A 22,795-nucleotide genomic window follows, 5' to 3' on the forward strand; every position below is an offset into this window, starting at 1 on the left:
TCTATTTAATATTATAAAGATGCCAAGTAAATATCTACATAAGATAAGCCTAAATTACTATATATATATGGGGAAGAATGAGTATAAAAAATTAATAAATTAAAGGAAAATCTTCGGAGAAAGGAGGAGTATGATATGATTTATTTGAAGAACATGTTCATGAATACCGGAAGATGAGCGGACTAAGGTGTGGCTGCTCATATCTTGGCAATTTTAATTGGGATTTAGGACTTGTTTGATATAAAATGATAAAATATGGTCGTTGTTTTAGAAAATGAAAAGAGAACAAGGGATACAGACGTTTTATCTATGCTCAACTAAACAGGAGTTGCTGGAGTCGCGACACCACATCCTTTGAATTTACTAAAAGTAAAACAGTAAAAATTAAAAACAACCCAAAATGCAACACGGCACGGAGGGTCATTCTCGGAAATGCGGGCCACCTTTACCTCGCTTTTCAAGTTCTTTTTCATTGTTTCAAACTTTCGAGGTGCAGAGAGGGAGACACCACACGCTGAACTCGCGCACTTGGTTACACGTACCCGTGTCGGTAGTTTAGCTCCCTTTCCAGTTAGTGCTGTGGTTGCCCTTGGCACCGTGGGTCCCGGTCGGTGGCGTGATGACGACGTGAACGAGAAGAATCTACGCATTAAAAAATTGGTAAAGTAGAATTTCATTAAATTTGTAATCGATAAAGGTGTTAATTTGATTGAATAATAATTTTTATTGTTCTCGATTTTAGGCTTGATAAGTTAATAAATAAATTAATTAATTAATTAAAATTTTAAAAGAATCTCAATTTTTTAATAAGCTCCAATTAATACATAAATTAATAATTAATTAACTTAAATCTAAATACATATGATTTGTTTATAAATTTTTTATAAAATAAATTTTCAATGTTGCTTTCTTCTTCTTGACATTGGTTTTACTTGAACTTCATCTCTAATTTTTTATAATGCTAAAAGAAATTTCGGTATGCTGTTGCCGCCTTGTCAGGGGCGGAAGTGTTAAGTGCTGGCTAGTGGTGGGCAAAATCGAGTTCGGGTTGGGTTCGGATCAACCCGATCGGATTTCGGATTAGTCGGGTTAAATAAAAATCCATCCGAACTCCACCCGAACTTGTAACCCGACTCGATCCGATCCGAATTATGTTCGGATCGGGTTACAAAATCCAGCTTCCAATTTCTAATGCATATATATTATATACCATCACTTAATAAGTACAAAAGGTCGGCTCCCAATTTCCAAAACTCAAAAGACTTTGAGACTTAAGTCAACAACCAAAATCCAAATAGAGCTTGAATCGGGTGCAGCTTGCCGAGTGGATCTTCAATCGGACCGGGTGATGATGGAGTGGAGGATTGAAGGCGTGGATCCGGTGCTTGGTTGCAGCAGATCGGTAGATCGGGTCACGATCTTCGTGAATCAGCTTCGATTTCAGTTGGCGTCGTTCTCGGTGGCAGTTGCTGCGTGTGGTGGTTGGATTAAGCTAGCTCCATGAACTTTGTGTGTGTGTTTGACTGTTTGACTGTTTGTGTTTCATTTGTTTGGATTTGGGTGTGGGTGTGGGCCGTGTGGCTGTTGCCTGTCGGCAGTGGGATGCGAGCGACGGAGGCCGTGAATGGGTGTGGTCGTGTACACTGCTGGTCGGCAGTGGGCTAGCTGCTTGTGCTTGAGTGCTGGTTTGTGTGTGTGCTAAGTGTTAATGGCGGCAGACTTGGCTTTGTTTTTTGTGAGGGACCTGAGGGTTTGTGAATTGTGACTTTGTGTGTGTGGTGTTTGTGAAGCCGTGTGCACTGGTGTGTGACTGTAATTTTTGTCCCTTTTTATTTAGTTCATGACTCCGTCTGTGTGTAGTTCGGGTTTGGGTTTAATTTTTTTTTTTTATTTCTGTCTCAACTCGATCGGATTTTCAGATCGTATCGGGTTTCATCCGATCCGATCGTGATCCGATCAGGTTGAGACAAATTCACCCGATCGGATTTTCTTCACCACTCAATCCGATCCAAACCAAAAATTTTTTAAATCAGGTTGGATATTTTGCCTACCCCTACTGCTGGCATCCCAATATAGAAAAAAAAAAAGAAAAAAATATCAATTAGTTTGATTAAAATTACGAAAATGTCATTAATTGTTAATTACGAAAATACCATCAATTGTTAATTACAAAATATCATCCATCATTATTACTTTTCCTTTACTTCCACGGACACCATTAGAAAAAAACAAAAAAATTTCAAACCCTTCTAGATTCTTCATTCTTCATCAATTCACCGTCATTGCTTCAAAAGCCACAATTCATCATCCGTTCATATCTTCCAATTTCTTTACAATCTATACATTTTTCTATTGGTATGTTACTATACTTTTAGAACTTGCATAAATTATTCAATTTATTATTTTACATATTATTTTAATTTATTATTTTGAATGTTTAATTGGCTTTTTTTTTGGTAATTAGTTTTGTGATTTATTAGTTTGAGTTGATTTATTATTGTTATTTTTTCACTAATAATATTTTTTTTAAAATGGAAAAGATGAACAAAATTAATTGTTTAATTTATTTTAAGCATGCTAATTAAACTTGTAATTATTAATTAATTTATTAATTCTTATGTAGTTTCATGTTATAGTAATTCATATGTTATAATGTCCGTTAAATTCAAGTTAAGAAAAACTCTTCTTTCATTCTTTGCCAAAATAGATGGTGGTCAATCATCAAATGAAACAAGTTCTCCGTGCAATATTGATGCCTCAAGTTCTCTTAAATCTCAAAGAGCTGAATTTGAGAAAGTTGACATTCCATCTACTATTGACACCCCATATTTAGAACGTGATCCCAGATTACGCATCTCAATTAAAACTTATCCTATTGATAAACGTTAAAATGTGTGGATGGCATATATAAATATTGGATCATTCCAACTCGAACTACAAAAGTACCCATCAACTAAACATGGTATACAAAATCGTTGATTTTAATTTTCTTGGTTCTCAAAATTTCCTTATCTTGAGTATTCCTTATCAAAAGATAAAACATTTTGTTTTCCATACTTTCTTTTTTATGATACATCAACTAAGTATGATGCATTCATTGTTGATGGTTGTCAAAATTGGAAATATTTTTCTTGTGACAAAAAAATGTTTTTTTGCACTGCATGAAGGGAGTCATGGTTCTTTTCACAATGTTGCCATGGAAAAAAGGAGTAAGGATCCATTTAAACATATTGATAAAAGAATAAATGCACAATCTTCACAACAAGTTTTAGAGAATAGGTTGCAGCTAAAACCCTCAATAGTAGCTACCAAGTGGTTAGCAAAACAAGCTTGTACTTTTAGAGGCTTTTAGAGGTCATGATGAGTCAATTTATTATCTTAATCGTGGAAATCTTATTGAATTAATCAAGTTATTAGCAACAATGAATGAGAAAATTAATAAAGTTGTGTTAGAAAATGCTCCTGAAAATGCCCAATACATATCACTTAATGTTCAAAAAGAGTTATTGAAAATCTTGCTAATAAAGTGTGATACAAGATTCGGAAGGAAATTGCAGATACTATTGATTCAAAATCCATAATTGATGAATTCTATTGTTTGAAGTCGCGAAAAGTACAATTTTAGTTATATTTTTGTTTTCAATTACATTTTTATTTTCTATTTTTATATAATTATTTTGTTTAAATTAATTATTATTTGGTGTAATATTTCTGATGTCCTCATCTTATTATGTGTATTTTATTTTTTTTATAAAATTTTATGATCACTTTACAATATAACTTTTTTTTAAATATATCCTAGGGTACTTTAAAATCTTGAATCTGCCTTGTGCCTTGCAACAAGAAAGTATTTAATGTCACTATTAATTAAAGTGTTTCTTTGGGTGAGATGGTCTTGATGGTGAAACTATTACCTTAAACTTCTTCCTCTTTAATCTTTATTGTTTTTCATTATACTTTCAATCATTTGATCGTCACTCAAGTGAAAATCATATCACTAAGTTTGAAAGAATCATTACACTAATTATATTACATTTATACATCATGAAAATTATAACCACAAATTTTTGTACAAATTTATTTTGTACAAACTGATGTGGCATTAAATCATTGGTTAAATTAAATATCTCTTGGCCACATGATTTATTTATATTATTTTATATTTTCATTCAATAAATGAATTAATGCTATATCAGTTTGTACAAGATAAGTTTGTATAAAAATTTGTGGCTGTATCATCACTCTAAAAATTTATGTTCTAAACATAATATTATCTTCATAGATTAATATTATTAATTAATTAATTAATTATTATCTATCAATATATTAATATTCGTTAAATCAATAGATTTTTTAATTTATCTGGATGGTACTATATTAAATTATAATACCACGACATTAGTGTATACATTCATATATTCCATTACTGCATGTTCTTAATTAAAGGTGAAAGAACTTTCTGAATTGAAGTGCGCATAATTTCTTTTGCCTTTTATCACACTCACACACACATATATATATGCACAGCACATGCATGAATGTAGCACCATATCTCATCTCCTTGTAAAACATTTTTGGATTACACCACCTTTTATTTCCTAATCTTTATCTTTCTTTTTTTTTGTTTGACTTTTCCTTTTCAGTCGCAGTGGCCAGTGCCATTTTGATGGGCAAATTTGAGTTCAAACTTCCAACACATTGCAACGACACTATTTTCATGCTATACAATTGTTTGGCATTAGAATCTCTCCTTTTTCTTTTTTTTTGAAATGGAATTTCATTAAAAACATAAAAGCATTACAAATAGTTTAATAAGCACAGAGGTGGAACACGACTCAACTCTGCAGGACCTGACATAAAATCTTATGCTCTAGCAACAAAATGGGCAACAGAGTTCACAGATCGGTGCACAAACGAGAAATGAACTTCTCCTAAAGACATGGCTAGGGATCAACACTCCTCAATGATAAGTCCAAAACTATTAGGGTTGGAAAAATTCTCAGTTAGAGCTTGAAAAACTTGAAGGTTGTCTATTTCGATAATGACACTTGGCAACTGCAGTCTTTAGAATCTCTCTTATACATAAAAGTAGAGCAGATATATATTCTTTTATATATGAATGAAAATTTAAACTATGTCATAATAGAATTAATTTAGAAGATAATCTCAATATATTCTTAATCATAAATGTGTAAAAAAAATTATATTCTTTTATATACATAAATTTTATTCAATGTTACGTTCAATTCATTTTTTTATATTTTTATAATAGTTTAATAATAAAATTTATGAAATATATATGACTTTCATAATACTTTTAAAAATAAATTTACTAAATATTTAATTAATAATCTGCACAATGCATTACCAACTAGCCTAAGACTTAAGAAGAGAATCAGGCATAAAGACAATCAAGATTGATTCATCATTGGCGCTTGTTGATCAATATGCAAGTTTAACTTAACATATAACATAACATAATCTTTTATTCATATAATCATCGAATTTTCTTTTGAATTACGTTGAAAATCAACGATGACAATTTCTCTTAACTTAAGAAATTCAGCAAAGGTTCCTTCCGATGAGAGCAAGCTCCTTATACAACGATCTGTTATTACTGTTGTTATAATTATAATCATCATAACCCATAAGAATGTGATAGGCTTGCCGTCTTTTTGTATTGGAAAGAACCTCCCAAGCTTCATTAATAAGCAAATTTGCAGTCTCAGCAGCGACAGAAGAACATTCATCAGGACGAAACAACTGTGCCAAGCCCTCATAACTCTGCCTGATTTCGTCCTCTCCGGCTTTATGATCTTTGATACCCAGAACCAAATACCAGCTTTTGGTTTGCACTGCGACTTTGTGCACCATGTAAGAGCTTAAGTAGTTATCGAGGCCCTGAAGATTAGGGTTCTTAAGCCGTGCTGTTTTAATGGCGTAGAGTGCGGCATCAATGTTTTTGTTTATGAATAACTCCTCTGCCATGTCTCTGCAGGCTTCAGCTTCCATATTTATGAGCTTCGGGAATAGAGCCTCTGCGGCTACTGGATTGCACAACGGAGGAGGCATTGTTGAATTGAAAAACAGGGCCAGAAACAGAGAATGTAATGTTACTTCGTTGGGTAAGTGATAAAATAGGCTAGTTTTATCATGTAGAATAAGGATTCTTTTTTGGCCTTTTTTTCTCTTTCCTAGTAAAATCAGTAATCAAGATTTAATTTTAAATGTTGATATTGACAATCAACTAACTTTTTTTTCACTTTATTTACAATTAAACTATTTTTTGTTATTAAATTTAAAAAGATTAGAAAAGAAAACACTATGAGAGAATTTTTTTTTTTTTTTGATAGGCACTATGAGAAAATTTTAATCCTATTACAAATGTAGAGGCTTAATCCGACAACGTTTTTGGTTGGTGGGTTTGCAAGGTTTTGTGTTACTCCTTAATTGCCTAGGGGCGGGTAAAATTCTTGGATTCTTTTACCGAATTAAATAAGAAAGAGTGCGTAGAAATTAAGAAACGATCCACTAATAAGATTCTCAGAATCGGATTCGCCGAAGGGATGGCAATATATATAAAGATTCGAGGTTAAAGGATAGTTGATTATTTGACCTTCAACAATTTTCTCAATTTACGGCAAATTAGTGTAAAGATTGTAAACTATAAACTTTTTTCGGATCCTTTACTTAAATACAAATTTAGAGTCATGTTCACGCCCCACATTAGCATTTTCACTGGATGCAACTTTCAAGCTCGACAATGTATATGGGTTGAAGTTTGTGTACATTATGCTCGATAAAAGCAGCGAGAGAAGTTCCAATAAAATAATAGTAGAAGGAAAAAAATACTTCGAATTTTCATGTTTGAATTCCAATTCAAATGACATTTTCGTTCATTTAGAATCTGAGTTCTTCTGCTTATGAGAACAAAGAATTTGAATTAAACCCATTATATTTATTTATTATTTTTTCCCTTGCTTTGTGCTCAAAGAGATATATTCACAATTGACTAAAATTGTTGACTCCACCATTCAACAATAGTAAAATAAAATACTATTATCAAACAATAGAAAAACGAAGATTAGTAAAAGGTAAGGGTAATCATTAATTAAATTGTTCCTGAAGGTTCAAACCATTTGAAAACCTCAGGAATATTTGTTGCCCACAATCGAAATATGGTCAGATAACTTCATGTATCACTTGGGTGAGTTTTTATTTATGCTTGCGTCATACACATATAATCATTTAAGATAAAACATATGCCTTTTGTTGAATTCTCAATGTCATGTTTGCCTAAAAATAAGATTGTAGATTAAGGACCGTTTGGGAGAGTTTTAAGGAGATTTAAAAGTAATTTTAAAAGATAAAAGTTAATTTTAGTATTCGATAATTTTTTTAAAAAATTACTCTTGGTAAAATCACCCCATTCTCTACAACGAATTTTCGAAAACATGGAAAAAATAATTTTTAAATTCGACTTTGAGAATCAATTTTATACTTAATACAATTTCATATATATCCTTATATAAATTATACAAATTCAAAATTATCTTTATTAATTAAAAAATAAAATTGTTAAATTTAAAGGAATTATTATTATAATTACCAATTATATTGAGATGGCAAAATAACAAATAAAAAATAAAATTAATAATATAAAATATTTATCTTAGTTATCAATTATTATATACACATAATAAAAAATATTTTATATACATATTTGTATGTTTATATATGTTAAATAAAATTTATGTTCAACTCAATCATTTACGTTTATACAACAGTTTGTCACCGGAATTCCCCGCATCTTGACCGGAATTCCTTCTCATAACCAAAACCTTCTTCGTCTTATGAGGGAAACTCGACGGCAATGACGACGACGCCGACGACGCAGCAGGGCTCGATGTGTTTCCCCTAAACCTTCCTACTAATGTAGGCTTAGGCTTAGGCTTATCATCATTATTATCTTCGGGATCTTGATTCTCCAATTTGACAACAACGTTCATTTCAGGATCTTGATTCTCGGCATGAATATGAACAGTTTTATCAAAACCCATCAACAAATCATAAGCCTCCCTTCTTTTCGGATCTGACAACACTTCCCACGCTTCGTTAATTAACTTATTAGCAGTATCTGCCCTGACGGACGAACACCAATCTAGTTTAAACAACTAAACTAGAGCCTCGTAACGTTTCTTGATCATGTCGACTCCGGCGCAGTGGTTTTGTTGGGAAAATATGCACTTTAAAAGCATATTTGTTTATTTAATTGTAATAAACAATTTTTCTTATTAATAAAATAAATTAGGTATTTTATTTAAGTATGTTAATTGCATTAATATTTTGAGTAAAGTCCATTTGATCATATTATATGCATTTATGTGATCACCATGTGGATTCACAGAAGACATAAATACAAGTTATCTTATTATTAAATAAATTAGTTCGTAGTTGATAAATAAAGTTGGACACTTTATTTAGGTATAGACTGTAATGAATTTATTGAATGATTTGTCTTGATCATGTATGAATTTATTGATGTAGTACGACTACATTGAACAATATCACATATGAGATTTAATTAATTTTGTAATAACTGTCAGACTTATTAAATCTCATATGTATTGATTTTACTGTAATCTTAATCTTGAGTTAATTATGATTACATGATTGTAATTATTATTCCATTTGAGTTACCAATTGGCACGACACATACTTGTAGTCAAGATTACTCGATATCTTGGTGGAAACAATTATGAGTATTGGAGTTATAGATTAACAATATAGAATTTGTACAACACATCTCTTGATGGGTTTCCGGCACTTGATCATAGAATTATCTGACCAGAGTGTGTCAACATATTTAGTATGTTGAAAATAATCATTAGAGAAAACCAGTAAGTATTAAGGAACAAGATGTAATTGAGATATCGATTTAATTAATGATGTGGTACTAATGATTGTGCAATAAAGAAATCAATGTGACTTAAGACGAATTATTGTTCGAACATACAGTTGTGAAGGTCAGTTCCAATCTTATAGTAGAGTAGAGTTGGAATTAAATAATTAGGCTTATTTAATTACAGGCTTAATTGTTGTAGCCATTATTGTATGTTCCAAAATGATCCCTAGGTTAGCTCATTTAATTGGCTGCACCACTACATGACTAATAAGCGAGATAACTAGTTATTTAGGTCAAAAGCCTAAATATATTATTTAGTGAGAGGTTACATTTAATATGCTTGTGTGTAAGGGGTCTTATGTTATTTATAAGGTGGGCCTCCTATAGAAAAAGCAAGTAACCTGACTTTTGATTTTTATTATTTGGAGTCTAAGGTTTTCACTAAAGGGAGATATAAAAAAACTTATTTTCTCTAAATAAAAAAGAAAGAGGTCACATTATAGATATCAGAGAAAAAGATTCTCTCTCTCTAATTTCGAGAGAAAAATTTTCTCTTGCTAGTTGCTTTTAATGGTGATAAAAGCGGTCACACGTCAAGTACATATCAAACCTGAGTCATAACTTAGAAGATTATTTAGTCATAACCTATAAGATTATTTAGTGGTAGATCGTGATTTAACAAGAGTTGTGGTGACGAATCGTGATCTGAGAGTTTAAATCACTTCAATAGAAAAAACAAAGATTGTTTATCGTCTCAGATTTTCAAGATATAATTTCTAAATTATGAATTCTTATATATGGAATGAAATCGATTCTAAAAAAAAATTTAATTAAAAAAACTGATTTTACCCCAACAGGGCTCTGATCCGGAGCACCGCGTACCAACTCTTCTTCGCCGCTAGCTTGTGCACCACGTAACAAGCGAAGTGGCTGTTCAGCCCATGATGGTTTGGGTTCTTCATCCGCAGTCTGTCCACGACGCAGAGGGCGGAATCGATTTTTTCTTCTTTGAATAATTCTTTTGCCATGTGTTTGCTGGCTTCCTCTTCCGTGTCTGCCAACTTGGAAAACAGAGCCTCCCTGGCTTCTGGATTGTTAAATGGGGAAGAAGACAGAGACGAAGACGACGACATCTGTAACAGCCTCCATCGGACGCGTGGTAGATTTATTTGAAGGCTGAAAAAAGATAGGAGATTTTTTTTTCTCTTTTCAGTAGCAATCTCGTGTTTATTATTATTATTATTATTTAATTAATAGCAATCAAGATTAAAAATCAAGTTAATTTGATGTTTATGAAGAAAAGAAAATGGGGAGGGGGAGCTGGAACGCAAATATACTTATGAAACATATTCCTCAATACTCCTTTACTGTAATTTTCAAACTTAAAACTAATAAAGGTTACAAGGGAATCTCATGAGATAAAAGGTGGGTGCGGAATCACTAACTATTGCTTTCTCGCATCTTATATTTTTTTGGGGGGCCACGGAACCCCCCCATTACATCAAAGTGCTGGTCCTATTAATGTGAGTTACCGACTTTGGAGTTTTGACACTGGACACTGCTCCTATTACTAACTCTGTACGAAACTTACTACTATAATTTTAGACACTTGCAGAGAAATTGTGAACTAACATTCCTCCTGCACGCCATCCGCGTTGTCTAACGCCTTATGGACTTCCACTCTGCATGGACCATAAGCCTTGCAGCAAGCAAGAAAATATACAAAATTAGCCATGTTTAAAGCAGAGAGAAGCCAGAAGTAGTGATCATAATGACCCTTGTTGATATTGCTTGGAATCCACCCCTGCTTTCCTCTACTTCTTGTAATACCATCGACTGAATTCATTATCAAGCTCGCTACCAAGCTTGCCGCTGACAACCCCACTCCGAGATAGGCGGAGGCTATGCTGGACATGCTTTTAGGCAGCTCGGAGTAGTAGAATTCCGTCTGCCCAATCATGTTGAACGCCATGGCCAAGCCGCTGAGCACGAGGTAAGGTAGTAGCCACATGGCCGACATTTGCACCACGGCTCGCGGGTCATCTGAAAGTCCTTCATCAATTGCAATACGGCGGCGAACCGTCTCTGTGATTGCCCATGCCGCCATTGATGCAGTAGAGAAAAGCAGTCCTATCCCCATCCTCTGCTTCAAGCTTAGTTGACACGGCTTCCCTTTGATTTTTGATGCTAGAGGGAGAAGGATACGATCATAGAAACCGACCCATAATGTCAGAGTGATAATCGTAAATATGCAGAAGGAAGCAGCTGGGATTTCAAAGTTGCGACTGACGTGTCGGTCCATGGAGCTTGCCTGGAGTACTGGAAATGAACTTTGGCTGAGGGTCACACCAATCATTATTCCAGTAGACCATAAAGGAATTACCTTGATCAATGCTTTTAACTCCTCTACTTGATCGACTGTACAAAGACTCCATGGATCTGAGGCTCTTCCATCTGGAGTCAAGTCTTGTTCCGGATATTTGATTATGCAAGCTTTGTTCAAACACCTGGACATAAAAATAAAATTTAAGAAGATGCAAGAAAGAATTCTAATTTTCGGTAGCACCTGAAAGCAACTGCTACCTTAAATTTTCACTTGGCACGAGACGCACGGATCCTTCTCTGTGATGGTACCTTTCTTCCGCAGCCTGAGGTGATGATAACTTTATATGTCGATTCTTATACGAGGCAACAAGGACTTGAATTAATCCAGAAAGCAAGCTTGTGTTAGCTTTTGACTTGACATAAAAGGGGGAAGCCAGGAAAAAACAAAGAGCCGATAACAACATTATTGCGGCAGGAATTCCAAACCCCACCTTCCAGCCCAAGTTATCTTGAATATAAACAATTAAAGTTACGGCAACCATAGATGACGCCGAGACAGAAACATAATACCAGCTGAAGTAACTCTTTAAGGCACTTTCACTTTTACTTTTGATGCCATCTCCCTTTTCCAACTGCTCAGCACCAAATGCCAAAGAGGATGACCGTATGCCACCACCTCCAAGCGACATAAGACCAAAAGCCAAATACAATAGCATCAATTGAGACCCTGTAGCGGATTCACAACCATCTCTTAGTGGATGGTCACAAGCTAGAGGCCTTGCATGGGGGAAGATTGTCGTCAGCCATAACAGAACCATCCCCTGTTAGTCAATCATTCAGTCCTTTTATATTTTACAGCTTCCATAAAAAAGAACTATTGCGAAATGTTAATTAAGATTAACAAATAAGTATAATTTAAACTTGATAGCTACTTGATGCAAAATATAAATTACAATAAACATAAATTTTATCACCTATTGAGGAAAAGGGCCTTGAGGTGGTCGAAGCAACAAAAAAGGCAAAAGGTCTAGTCCACGCAATTCGAAAAAGTACCTAAGGGCTGATTAAATTCACAAGAAGCGCCACCAAAATGAAAACCGTAGATGTGAACGTGGAAGTGAAAGATTACCAAAAGGCAAGTGATGCAACCGAAACCGATCATCAAATACCGGCCCACGTAGGAATCGGCGAGAAAGGCCCCAAGAATCGGCAGAAAACTCGAAGCAGCTGACCAAAAGAAGAGTACGTTCGTACCTTCTGTTATTTTCATGTTATATTCTCTGCACAGATACAGTATCATGTTTGGCATAAACCCAGTACTCGCCATACTTTCAAATGCTTCATTTGCTGTCCACCAAAAATAAAGCAAATAAAATAGAATACACACAATTGATCAAAAGGGTAACAACATCAACATGCATGCATGTAGTATTACATATTAAAAGAAAAAGCACAAGATTTTTATTTTTTTGGGGGGTAAAATGAATAACTTACCTATGATGAAAGGCAAGGTTCTGATGCCACCCTTTGGGTTTTTGTTGATCAAGAGTGGCTCTGTGATCATTTTCTTTTCTTCTGAACATGTTTCCATTTTGATTCTTTGTTGCTGTTTGCTTGCTTAGTCTCCTGTTTCTTTGTGTTTATGGAGACTAATCTATGTAAGGAGATTTTACACGTAGTAGATAAGAGAGTGTATTGGCACTCACCGAAAGTGAGAAATGCTAACATGCATGTGGAAAGCACTGATACGATAGAAAGTGGAAGAACATCAACGATGCAACCAATTAACTAAATAATTTGTTTTCTTTTTCTTTCTTTTGAGAGGTACTAATTTAATTAAATAATTAAGATGCTGCGTATGGGGGAAAAATATTTTAAAAACAACTGTTTATCAAAGGAATAGCCAATAATCTGTGATTAGTTAATGAATTGGGATATTGTTTTGAATTCTTTAATCGTCCGATGTGACTTCCACTTTATGGGATGTTGGAAGTTACGCCTAGTCAAAAGAAAGAAGTGGGAAATTAAAAAGATAAATATGTAAATAAAGAAGTGGAATGACTAGAGAATGGCGGAATAACACACAGATCCCTCTATTTGTATATTATTTTATTCAAACTATACTTGGTCTATTTGCGTAAAACAGGTTCCCGACACCTTCGGAAATGATGGTTACTCTCATTTAGGGCCGAATTTGAGCAGTACATTAGTAATAGAGTCATGTCCTCACTAAACAGTCTAAACCTAAAGCATAATACAACCCTCGCTTATCTTATGGTGTGAAGTTTTGCAGCTCTCTCATCTTTTTGTATAAAAATTATTAGCCTAAGATTGTATAAAAAAAATTTAACCTCAATATAAAAATAGTCTCTAAAATTTTAATAGTACAAACTATTATTGTATTTCATATTATAAAGATCCCAAGTAAATATCAACAAAAGGGGAGTCTAGATTACTAAATATATATGGAGAAGAAAGAGTATAAAAAATTAATAAATTAAAGGGAAATCTTCAGAGAAAGGAGGATCATAATATGATTTTTTTTTTTTGGGTAAGGCATAGTCAAGTTAAGACAAAATAAAATGGGAGAATTATCGTCCCGTTCATATCATGACATATCCAGTGACCTAATTTAGTAGGAGGTTCTTAGAAAACATGAAGGTCAAAGGGTAAAAAACCGGCATTCTTGACCAAACAATCAGCTGCAAAGTTGGTTTCATGATAAATATGTCTAATGGACACAAATCAGTTCCTTCTTAGAAGATTCTTAATCGATTTTATTAGAGGCGTGTGCACATTGGGGCTATGATCTCAGAATCAATCATTTGAAGGATGCAAAGGTTGTCTACTTCGGCCTCTAAAAATCGAATGCCGCGGATCCATACGAGTTGGAGTCCTTGGTAAAGCCCCCAAAATTCCGCCATACAAATGGAACAAAATCCAATGTTCATCCCAAAACCTGTAACCCATTTTCTGTTGGAATCACGAATTAAGCCCCTTGCACTAGTTGCTCCATTAATAGACATGTCTAATGATATGATTTATTTGAAGAACATATTCATGAATACAAGAAAGATGACTGGACTAAGGTGTGGCTGCTCATATCTTGGCTATTTTAATTGGGATTCAGGACTTGTTTGATATAAAATGATAAAATGTGGCCGTTGTTTTAGAAAATAAATAGAGAACAAGGGATACAGACGTTATTATCTATGCTCAAGCTCAACTAAACAGGAGTTGCTGGAGTCACGACACCACATCCTTTGAATTTACTTAAAGTAAAACAGTAAAAATAAAAAAAAACAAGGGTTAATTTTGTCCTGTCTCCAAATGTTTCAACATTTTTTACCGTGTCCCCAAATATTTCAACAATACTCACTCCACACCTAAATCCGTTATTTTGACCATTTATTCTAACGGTCAAAGGGTAAATTTGAAAATTTATATCCTAAATATTATTTGATGATGTTAAATTAAATTTATTTAATAATTTAATTGATGGAATTATTATTAATTACCTTGAAATAAAATTTTTTAATGTAAACATTAATTATTAAATTAATATTTTATCTCATTTTATTTTTTTCTAATTCAAGATAAAAGGTATTTCGGATATTTACTTAAATTTCAAATAGCTCCGTTAAACATAACGATCAAATTAATAGAATTAGGTGTGGAGTAAGTATTGTCGAAATATATAGATGTGTGGTGAAAAATATTGAAACATTTGGGGGCGGCAGGATAAAATTAACCCAAAAAACAACGAAAATGCGACACCACATTCTTGGAATGCGGGCCACCTTATCCTCGCTTTTCAACTTCTTTTTCATTTTTTCAAACGCTAAACTTGCGCACTTGGTTACACGTACCCGTGTCGGTATTTTAGTATCGCTTTCAGTCAGTGCTGTGGTTGCCCTCGGCACCGTGGTCCCCGGTCGGTGGCGTGATGACGTCATGAACGAGAAGAATCTACGCATTAAAAAATTGGTTAAGTAGAATTTCATTAAATTTATAATCGATAAAGGTGTTAATTTGATTGAATAAAAATTTTTATTGTTCTCGATTTTAGGCTTGATAAATTAATAAATTAATTAATTAAAAATTTAAAAGAATCTCAATTTTCTAATAAGCTCCCATTAATACATAAATTAATAATTAACTAATTTGAATATAAATACTATGAGACTTTTATAAAATAAGTTTCCAATGTCCCTTTCTTCTTTTAGAAATTGATTTGACTTGATTTTCATCTTTAATTTTTGTAATGCTAAAAGAAATTCCAGCATGGTGTAGTCGTTTTATGACAAGAAATTATTTAATGTCAATATTGATTAAATTGTTTCTCTGCGTGAGATAGTTTTTATAGTAAAACTGTTATCTTCAACTTCTCCCTCTTTAATCTTTATCATTTTTCATTACACTTCCAATCATGTGATCATTGCTCAAAATGAAAATCATATCACACAGCTTGAAAAAGTCATTACTCTAATTATATTATCTCTATACTTCATAAAAATTTATGCTCTAAATGTGATATTATCTTTATAAATTAATATGATTAATTTATTACCTATTGGTAGATTAATATTCGTTAAATCAATATATTTTTAATTTATGTAGGTGGGACTACATTAAATTATAATATCACAACGTTATTGTATGAACTCATGTATTCCATAGCTGCATTTTCTTGATTAAAGGTGAAAGAACTTTCTGAATTGAAGTGCGCATATTTTCTTTTTCTTTTTTTTAATATATATGCACAGCAGCACGTGCATGAATGTGGCACCATATCTTATCTCCTTGTAAAACATTTTTGGATTACACCACCTTTTATTTCCTAATCTTTATTCTTTATTCTTTTTTTTTTTTACTGAGATGACAAAATAAAAAATAAAATTAATAATATAAAATATTTATTTTAATTATCAATTATTATATATACGCAATAAAAAATATTTTATATACATGTTTATATATATTAAATAATTTTTTTTTCAATTCAATCATTTATATTTATACAACAATTTAACAATGAGATTTACCAAACATATATGATTGTATAGTTGATTATTTATTTAGTACAACAATTTTTTAAAAAAAGATACAACATTACCAAATTTGCCCTAACTCATAATAAAAATAAAAGGATCTTTTATTGAGTGGGAGAATCAGAAAAAAACATATGAGATCATTCCAAACATAATTATAGTTATTTCTAATATTTCCCAAATCAGGCAAATATCTCAAATCCTAATATAACAATAACTGACTTAAATAAAAAAAAAAAAGCAAAAAGAAATTAAATAGTAGAATCTTTGACCTAAAATTGGGTAGGGTTTCCCAAGTGAACGTGATCTCAATAATCTATAACCCATAAGCATATTGTAGGACTCCCTTCTTATTGGATCCGAAAGAACATCACAGGCACCATTTATAAGCTTTTCAGCACTATCAATCATGACAGATGAAGGACATTGATCCTGCTGATGATCACTGAATGAATACTTTTGCTAACTCCTAATGTTTCTTGATTTTATGAAATCCAGTGCTGTGATCTGGATACCAAGAATCGTATACCAGCTCTTCTTTTCAGTTGCAAGCTTGTGCACCGCATAGGCTGCGTAGTATTTATCAATTGCTGAAAGATTAGGGTTCTTGGAACGTGCTCTCTTGAGGGTGTAGAGTGCGGAATCAAATTTTTTTTCTAAACTATGAACTCTTCAGCCTTGTTTATGATTACGGAGTGGGCCTCTTCTTCAACTATTGAGTTTTTAAATTTTGATGAATAATTTTTGCATCTTCCTCTTCTATCATTAGAGTGAAAGCCCTTGCGGCTTTTGACGAGTTATTGTTTAATATTTGAGAAGCCATATTCTCCAACTTTGATGAGATTATAATTAAGAAGCGTTTTCTGTTATATTAAAATATGGAGAGTCAAAAACCGACATCGGTTTGATTTAATTTTTTTTTGCATGGGTGGTGGGTTTGAAAGGGCGTGTCCAGTCACTTTTTTTCAATATGAATGTTATATAAAATATGGAGAGTCAAAAAGCGACATCGGTTTGATTTAATTTTTTTGCATGGGTGATGGGTTTGAAAGGTTCGCAAATAAACTCCTAATTTGACCAGGAGAAGGATCTTCTTCAAAATTAAATTACAATACGTACAAATTAATTGGATTGGGATTTGGTGTTGATATGAGATTTTGCTCACAATCTAAGGAGATAATGACATGCGCCATTTATTGTTGTCAATGGCCAAGATTTATTTTCCTCATTTATTTTTTCTCTTCGGTCAATCTTAAACGACAGCGTATTATTAGCTACTTCTACATATGGATTTTTCCCAAACTCAAGTCATGAGCGTAAAACACCAACAAAATATCTTAGCACCAGACCAGCCACCACATGAAGGAAAGGCTTAAAGTAAAAAGTTTTTTAGATTCCGATTTCAACAAGCAGAATAAACTTTGCCATTTTTCTTAATTTGCTTCTTGGGTGGGTTTGTAGAAGTTTTAAGATTTTGATTTCATTGAGCAAAAAAAGAACTTTTGTACTGTGTAATTGGGTCTTTGTTTAATTTTGTATCTCACTTTCTCCTTCATCATCTATATCTTCATCCTCACATAAGCGGAAGAAAGATTAGGGAAAGATTTTGATAAAATTTAAGAAAGTTTTCATTTCTTTTAAAAATACACATCTTTGACATTTAAAAGATCTAATTCCATATATATAGTGTCTTATATAAGTTAGTATTTGAGTGCTTTTACGTACATTCTTAACTAATAACACGATCACAAGAGCACCAAGAATGCCAATTTTCAATTACTATATTTTCAAAATTAATAACAACTTATATCATTCACTAATTAATTTTAGTATTTAACTGATCATAAAATTAAGTTTTGAGTTGTGAAATAATTACAAGTCGGCAATTTGATAGACAAAAATTATTTCCCTGACTTGAGCAATAAAATCAAACAAAACCAGGAGAATTGTTATAAAACAATCTTTTACAAGGAAAGAACAAAATTGATCCTTAATTATAGGAACAAGTTTGGCGATTTCGGTGGTGGTCTACTGATCTTGACAATCTTCCTGGTGACGGCACGATGATCAAGAAGCGGCAAAGGCGACGATGCTGTTGATGAGGATGCAGAGCTGGGGTTTCTGAACGTTTCTGATGATTTAACGAACTGAACATTAATAACATTATTATTCTTACGATTAGTAAAGCCCATAAGCAGGTCATAGGCTTCCTTTCTTCTTGCATCCGAAAGAACTTCCCAAGCTTCAGTTACAAGCTTGTTTGCATTCTTTACTTCAACAAAAGAGCACATGTTCGGCTGCTGAAACAATGTAGACAGGACCTCATAATGTTTATTGATTTCTTCAACTCTGGTGGCGCCGCCGCCGCGACCTTCTTTCAGGCCAAGAACTCCGTACCAGCTTTTAGTTTCGGATGCAAGCCTATGCACCAAGTATGACGCCGTGTATCTACCAAAGCCAGGAATGTCATTAGGGTTAAGGTTCTTGTTCTTATTAGTGTCGTGCAGTACTGCCACAATGGCACGTAGTGTGTCTCTGCATGCCTCTGTATCCTTATCGATCAAGTACTCTTTTGCTATGCCATCTGCAGCATCCTTATAAGCCAACGGAGAAGCCATCGTTGAACCCAAACTCGCAAATAAGACTGAGAGTGGAGCAGGTGTGTGTTCGTTTTGTTGGAGATGATGTGAAAGCGTCTGTATCTGTGATGTGCTTTATATAGAATCAAAATCCGACATCGTTTAGGTTTCCTATGAATGCACGGTTAGGTTTCCTTTTATCCGCTTGTCTTTAAAATTAAATAAGAAACCGTCTACATCAAGATACTATAATCAAAATAAATGGTAATTAAAATAAGGAACAGAGTCAAATGAGAGCCGATCTTATTTCATAAATTTTACCACAAAGAATCCAATTTTTTACAAGCAGATAAAAGATTTGTAAGATGTAGTAGCTTAGTAAGCAGATCAAGTTATACAACTTGTGTACTGAGATGGAATACTTCTATACTTTTTTTTTCTCTTTTCGCCCAAGTCATTGTCCATGATTGGAAAAGCACCATGTCCAACAATTTCAATACCCTCTGCTTATTCATTTTCAAAACTATGATGAAGGGAAGAACCTGCTGAGGTTACAGGGCAGTGAATAGAAGTCACTGGTCCTGGCATCTCGATTAAAATACTGGAACTTCCCCCACCAATGCCTGCCACAGTCTTGCCGCGTTGCGCTGTGGCCTAGACTGTGAGTGCAATCCAAGAAGTACGCAACAATGATTGCCACGGTTGCTGGTGACGAGAAAATCACTTGCATCATGTTGTTGAACTGTATGCACAGCAAAAATCAGAAAGTTAGCTTCACTGTTGTATGGCAAGTACTCTGAATATTGCTGTGTATCGATTATACGCACTGATGTTGAAGCAGTGTGCACAGGGTCGTGTCCGGAAATGTAAAGGTATTCGTTGAAGTAACGTGTCACGGAAAGGCCTATGAAGAGGGAGAAGCCTAAAATGAACTTTGACCTGAAGCTGTTGAGGTTGCAGAATTGCAGGAAACCTAAACCTGCCGAAGCTGCACATCCCACGGTTCATGACAATCAAAAAGTCAAGTCTAAATGTTACGTGTTAGTAGAGATCAAGTTACGCCCTATGCATACCCACGTAGGCGAAGAGGACACAGGACAAGGCTGCCACGATTGGCAATGGGATAGAAGCTAGAATAGCACCGAATTTGCCTGTTAGCAACATGCATTGTGACACCATCAGACTCACGAGTGAAAAAAAAACAATAGAAATGTTCCAGGACTAGCTTGTACTGCCATATGGAGTACCACACCTAGTACAGAGAAGAAAAGCATAAATCCTGCTGATATCTGAACAACTCTACGACTTCCATTCCGTGTTAATCCCAAAAGACCTGCATTTTCACTAGAAAAAAAGCAACAAAACTTTTGATAGCTCATAGTGTCTTGGAGATCATTTTGCCAGGATAGGGACATGCACTGGCTAAAACACCAAGCGCGGTAATCAAAACAAACTCAAAAAGTTAAAAATCTCCCTACACTGAAGCGGCGCAGCCACTTCCTGTGCCAAAGGCTCCATCCAGCAATAAACCTAATCCCTGAAATTCAATAAATCAAACCAATGACCCTGATTTTAGAATCCACAAATATGAAACATAGATGACAATAGTGGAATGGCGAGAATCCTTTGCTAATACCTGCCAACCAATGCCGCGGCTGAGTACACAAGGTGGCATAGGAGTGGCACTACCATACCTTGATGCTGCAATAAATGTACCCGTAGACTGCCAAAGAAAAGAATGAAACAAGTTGATCTCAGTAGAATCATAATGCAGATTCTCGATATACAGGTTTTGAAACCCATGGGCGATAAGCTGAAGCAAAATAATTTTCGCAAGCGTTCAAATTTATGATCTATGTCTTGCAGGTTCCAGCACCATGCTTAGCTCCCCACAAAGCCGAAAACATTAAAATAAAAATCATTTCATGATCTTCAATTCCCGTAACAGCTAGTCACATAATAAGAATTGCTCTTTATAAATCAAACCTCAATAATAGCAACAAAAGAAGCAGCCATCATGGCAAAAGCATCACCAGCATTGAAAAGAGGGGGACCCCATTGAAGAGGAAATGGAACCATTATCCTGTGAAGGAGAAGCAAAACATTGTTGAAGGTCATAATAATACCACTAGTCCTCAATGAATCATTTACGGTAGCTAATATTAGATAAATCTCTTTAAAGAAAACTTTATTGAAAAGAATAATTTTACCATGGAGCGGCAGTAATGAGTCCAGAGCGATCAGTACGACAGCTAGTTTGTGTGCTTGGAGGTCTATTATCATATAGTCCGGTTAAGGTCAAAATTTCAGCATATCCCCACACAATAGCAACAGTGAATAGGATTGCAAATCGGTCAAATATGGCTCTTTTGGATTTCATCACATGGGGAAGATACTGCATTGAATCAGCTATAAAAAAGGATTAGACAAAATAACACCTGGAGTAGAGAGAGCATAAACAGGACAATAGGCAGCGGTCAGGAACTTTAAACCGAGCACCCCATGCTATGTTCCAAGGCGGAGTTTTTCAAGTAAATATACAATTTCAGTTGACTGAAAGACGAGCAATTAAAGAATAGAATTGACCTGGGACAAAAGAACCAGTATTATCAATGCTGGGAGTCCAACCTCGATGCATTTTGCCAGCTACAAGCACAAAACAAAGGATAAGCTAACTTCTTCTGTTTTTGCTTTGAAGAAAGTAGCACAACCCTATGCAATTAGCAAAAGCACTTTAAATGGTTTGGGCTCGCTGTCTTACCTGTGGGAAGCCATGTGCATACAGTCCTAGTCCAGTTAGAGTTACTAGAGGGACCGCGGCAAGAGGGTTAAGAAATCTGCATCACAAGAAACCGAAGCAAGTAAATATTGAAATTACTGAATGCAATGAGGCAGCTTTCGTGACATTCTACCTTCCAAATATTGTTCCGAATCCAAAAAATCCAATTAGCATGTTGAAGAGTGATGCCATAATGAGTGCCCCTTGCATAGTTTTCATGGATTCTTTGAACCTCTGAAAAATGGAACCATCAAAGACAGGCACTTTGTTAACCATCTATGAGCTTAACAAAGCAATAACCAACCTGTTCAGGATCTGTGTATATGTTGAATCTATTGGAAGCAGCAATGGATATAGAGGTGATATTGAAAGCATAGGAACCACCCATCACCACAGGAAGCCGGGTTCCAAACGAAGTTTGCAAGAGTGTGTTTATGCCCGCAACAAAGAGCGAAGTGTTGATTACTTGAGCCTTCTCTACCTATTATTATCAAGATGATTAGTGAATTTGAACGAATAATAATTAAAAAAAAAATGCATCTAATTTTAGAAAGTTTTCGCTAAAAGTCATTACATTGCCTCCACCCATTAAAGGAACAAGTGTTGTCGGAATGATCACAGTGGTTCCAAGCATTACTAGATAGTGCTGGAATCCTAGAATCATTGCTTCAGCTGCAATCAATGTAATAAATATTAGCACTTAATAATTTAACATAAAAAAACTATGTATAAGTAAATCAGAGTACTGTAATTTTTCAAATTATCACCTTCTAAGATTAAAAAAAAGCACAATTCAATTAAACTAGAAGCAAAATTTGAACCGAAAAGAAAGCTTGGAAAGGAAAAACAGAGTATTCAAGCCATGGAGCCACACTGATTATATAAAAACATGAGGAAAGGCTGTAAAATTACACCAAGGGGGTGAGCTGGAGACACAAAAGTCGACGCCGGGAAGCTGTTCTTTAACAGGATGTGGCTGACACTCATCAGGTTTTGATGCCATTCTGCTCTCAAATCAACGACTTCCGCAGCACTTTGTGTCACTGGTTTCTGTCTTAAAGAGCTTCGCAGATAGAAGAAGAGTGTAGTCTAAGGAAAAGGGAAAGCACTAGTGCAAAAATGGGAACTATTTATTGCTGAATTAAAATCGTTTAAA

General features: G+C 34.2%; 2 protein-coding genes across 3 annotated transcripts; both read right to left on the minus strand.

Annotated features, from left to right (window-relative positions):
- Positions 1–10,373: 10,373 nt before the first annotated feature.
- LOC18035320 (protein NRT1/ PTR FAMILY 1.2) lies at positions 10,374–12,860 on the minus strand. Of its 2 annotated transcripts, none has more exons than XM_024178805.1 (4): positions 12,725–12,860; positions 12,360–12,577; positions 11,489–12,051; positions 10,374–11,412 (listed from the first exon to the last, which is right to left on the minus strand). In XM_024178805.1, the coding sequence occupies exons 1-4, from the start codon at positions 12,819–12,821 to the stop codon at positions 10,533–10,535; spliced, it is 1,758 nt and encodes a 585-aa protein (XP_024034573.1). In that variant the 5' UTR covers positions 12,822–12,860; the 3' UTR covers positions 10,374–10,532. The 2 variants fall into 2 exon arrangements, with proteins under 2 accessions (XP_024034573.1, XP_006422799.1); XM_006422736.2 differs by having other exon boundaries at positions 12,205–12,577.
- A 6,523-nt stretch (positions 12,861–19,383) lies between these two features.
- Positions 19,384–22,642, minus strand: LOC18035524 (nucleobase-ascorbate transporter 4). The gene is made up of 14 exons (XM_006422737.1): positions 22,552–22,642; positions 22,214–22,311; positions 21,944–22,120; positions 21,773–21,873; positions 21,622–21,697; positions 21,447–21,506; positions 21,071–21,255; positions 20,847–20,943; positions 20,497–20,583; positions 20,339–20,397; positions 20,113–20,204; positions 19,934–20,011; positions 19,688–19,848; positions 19,384–19,602 (listed from the first exon to the last, which is right to left on the minus strand). The coding sequence occupies exons 1-14, from the start codon at positions 22,640–22,642 to the stop codon at positions 19,384–19,386; spliced, it is 1,581 nt and encodes a 526-aa protein (XP_006422800.1).
- Positions 22,643–22,795: the final 153 nt, after the last annotated feature.

This window comes from Citrus clementina, unplaced genomic scaffold (assembly GCF_000493195.1).
Source record: "Citrus clementina cultivar Clemenules unplaced genomic scaffold, Citrus_clementina_v1.0 scaffold_8, whole genome shotgun sequence".
NCBI lineage: Eukaryota > Viridiplantae > Streptophyta > Magnoliopsida > Sapindales > Rutaceae > Citrus > Citrus x clementina.

Excerpts from the sequence above, each read along its gene's own strand:
- LOC18035320 (XM_024178805.1), bottom strand. The coding sequence starts at position 12,821 with ATGGAAACATGTTCAGAAGAAAAGAAAATGATCACAGAGCCACTCTTG. Across the intron at positions 12,052-12,359 it reads GTTGCATCACTTGCCTTTTG|GGGATGGTTCTGTTATGGCT; the intron begins GTAATCTTTCAC and ends ATTGACTAACAG. Across the intron at positions 11,413-11,488 it reads GTGCCAAGTGAAAATTTAAG|GTGTTTGAACAAAGCTTGCA; the intron begins GTAGCAGTTGCT and ends TTTTATGTCCAG.
- LOC18035524 (XM_006422737.1), bottom strand. The coding sequence starts at position 22,642 with ATGGCATCAAAACCTGATGAGTGTCAGCCACATCCTGTTAAAGAACAG. Across the intron at positions 20,944-21,070 it reads CTCATTACTGCCGCTCCATG|GATAATGGTTCCATTTCCTC; the intron begins GTAAAATTATTC and ends TCTCCTTCACAG. Across the intron at positions 20,584-20,846 it reads CTTTTGTTGCTATTATTGAG|TCTACGGGTACATTTATTGC; the intron begins GTTTGATTTATA and ends TTTCTTTGGCAG.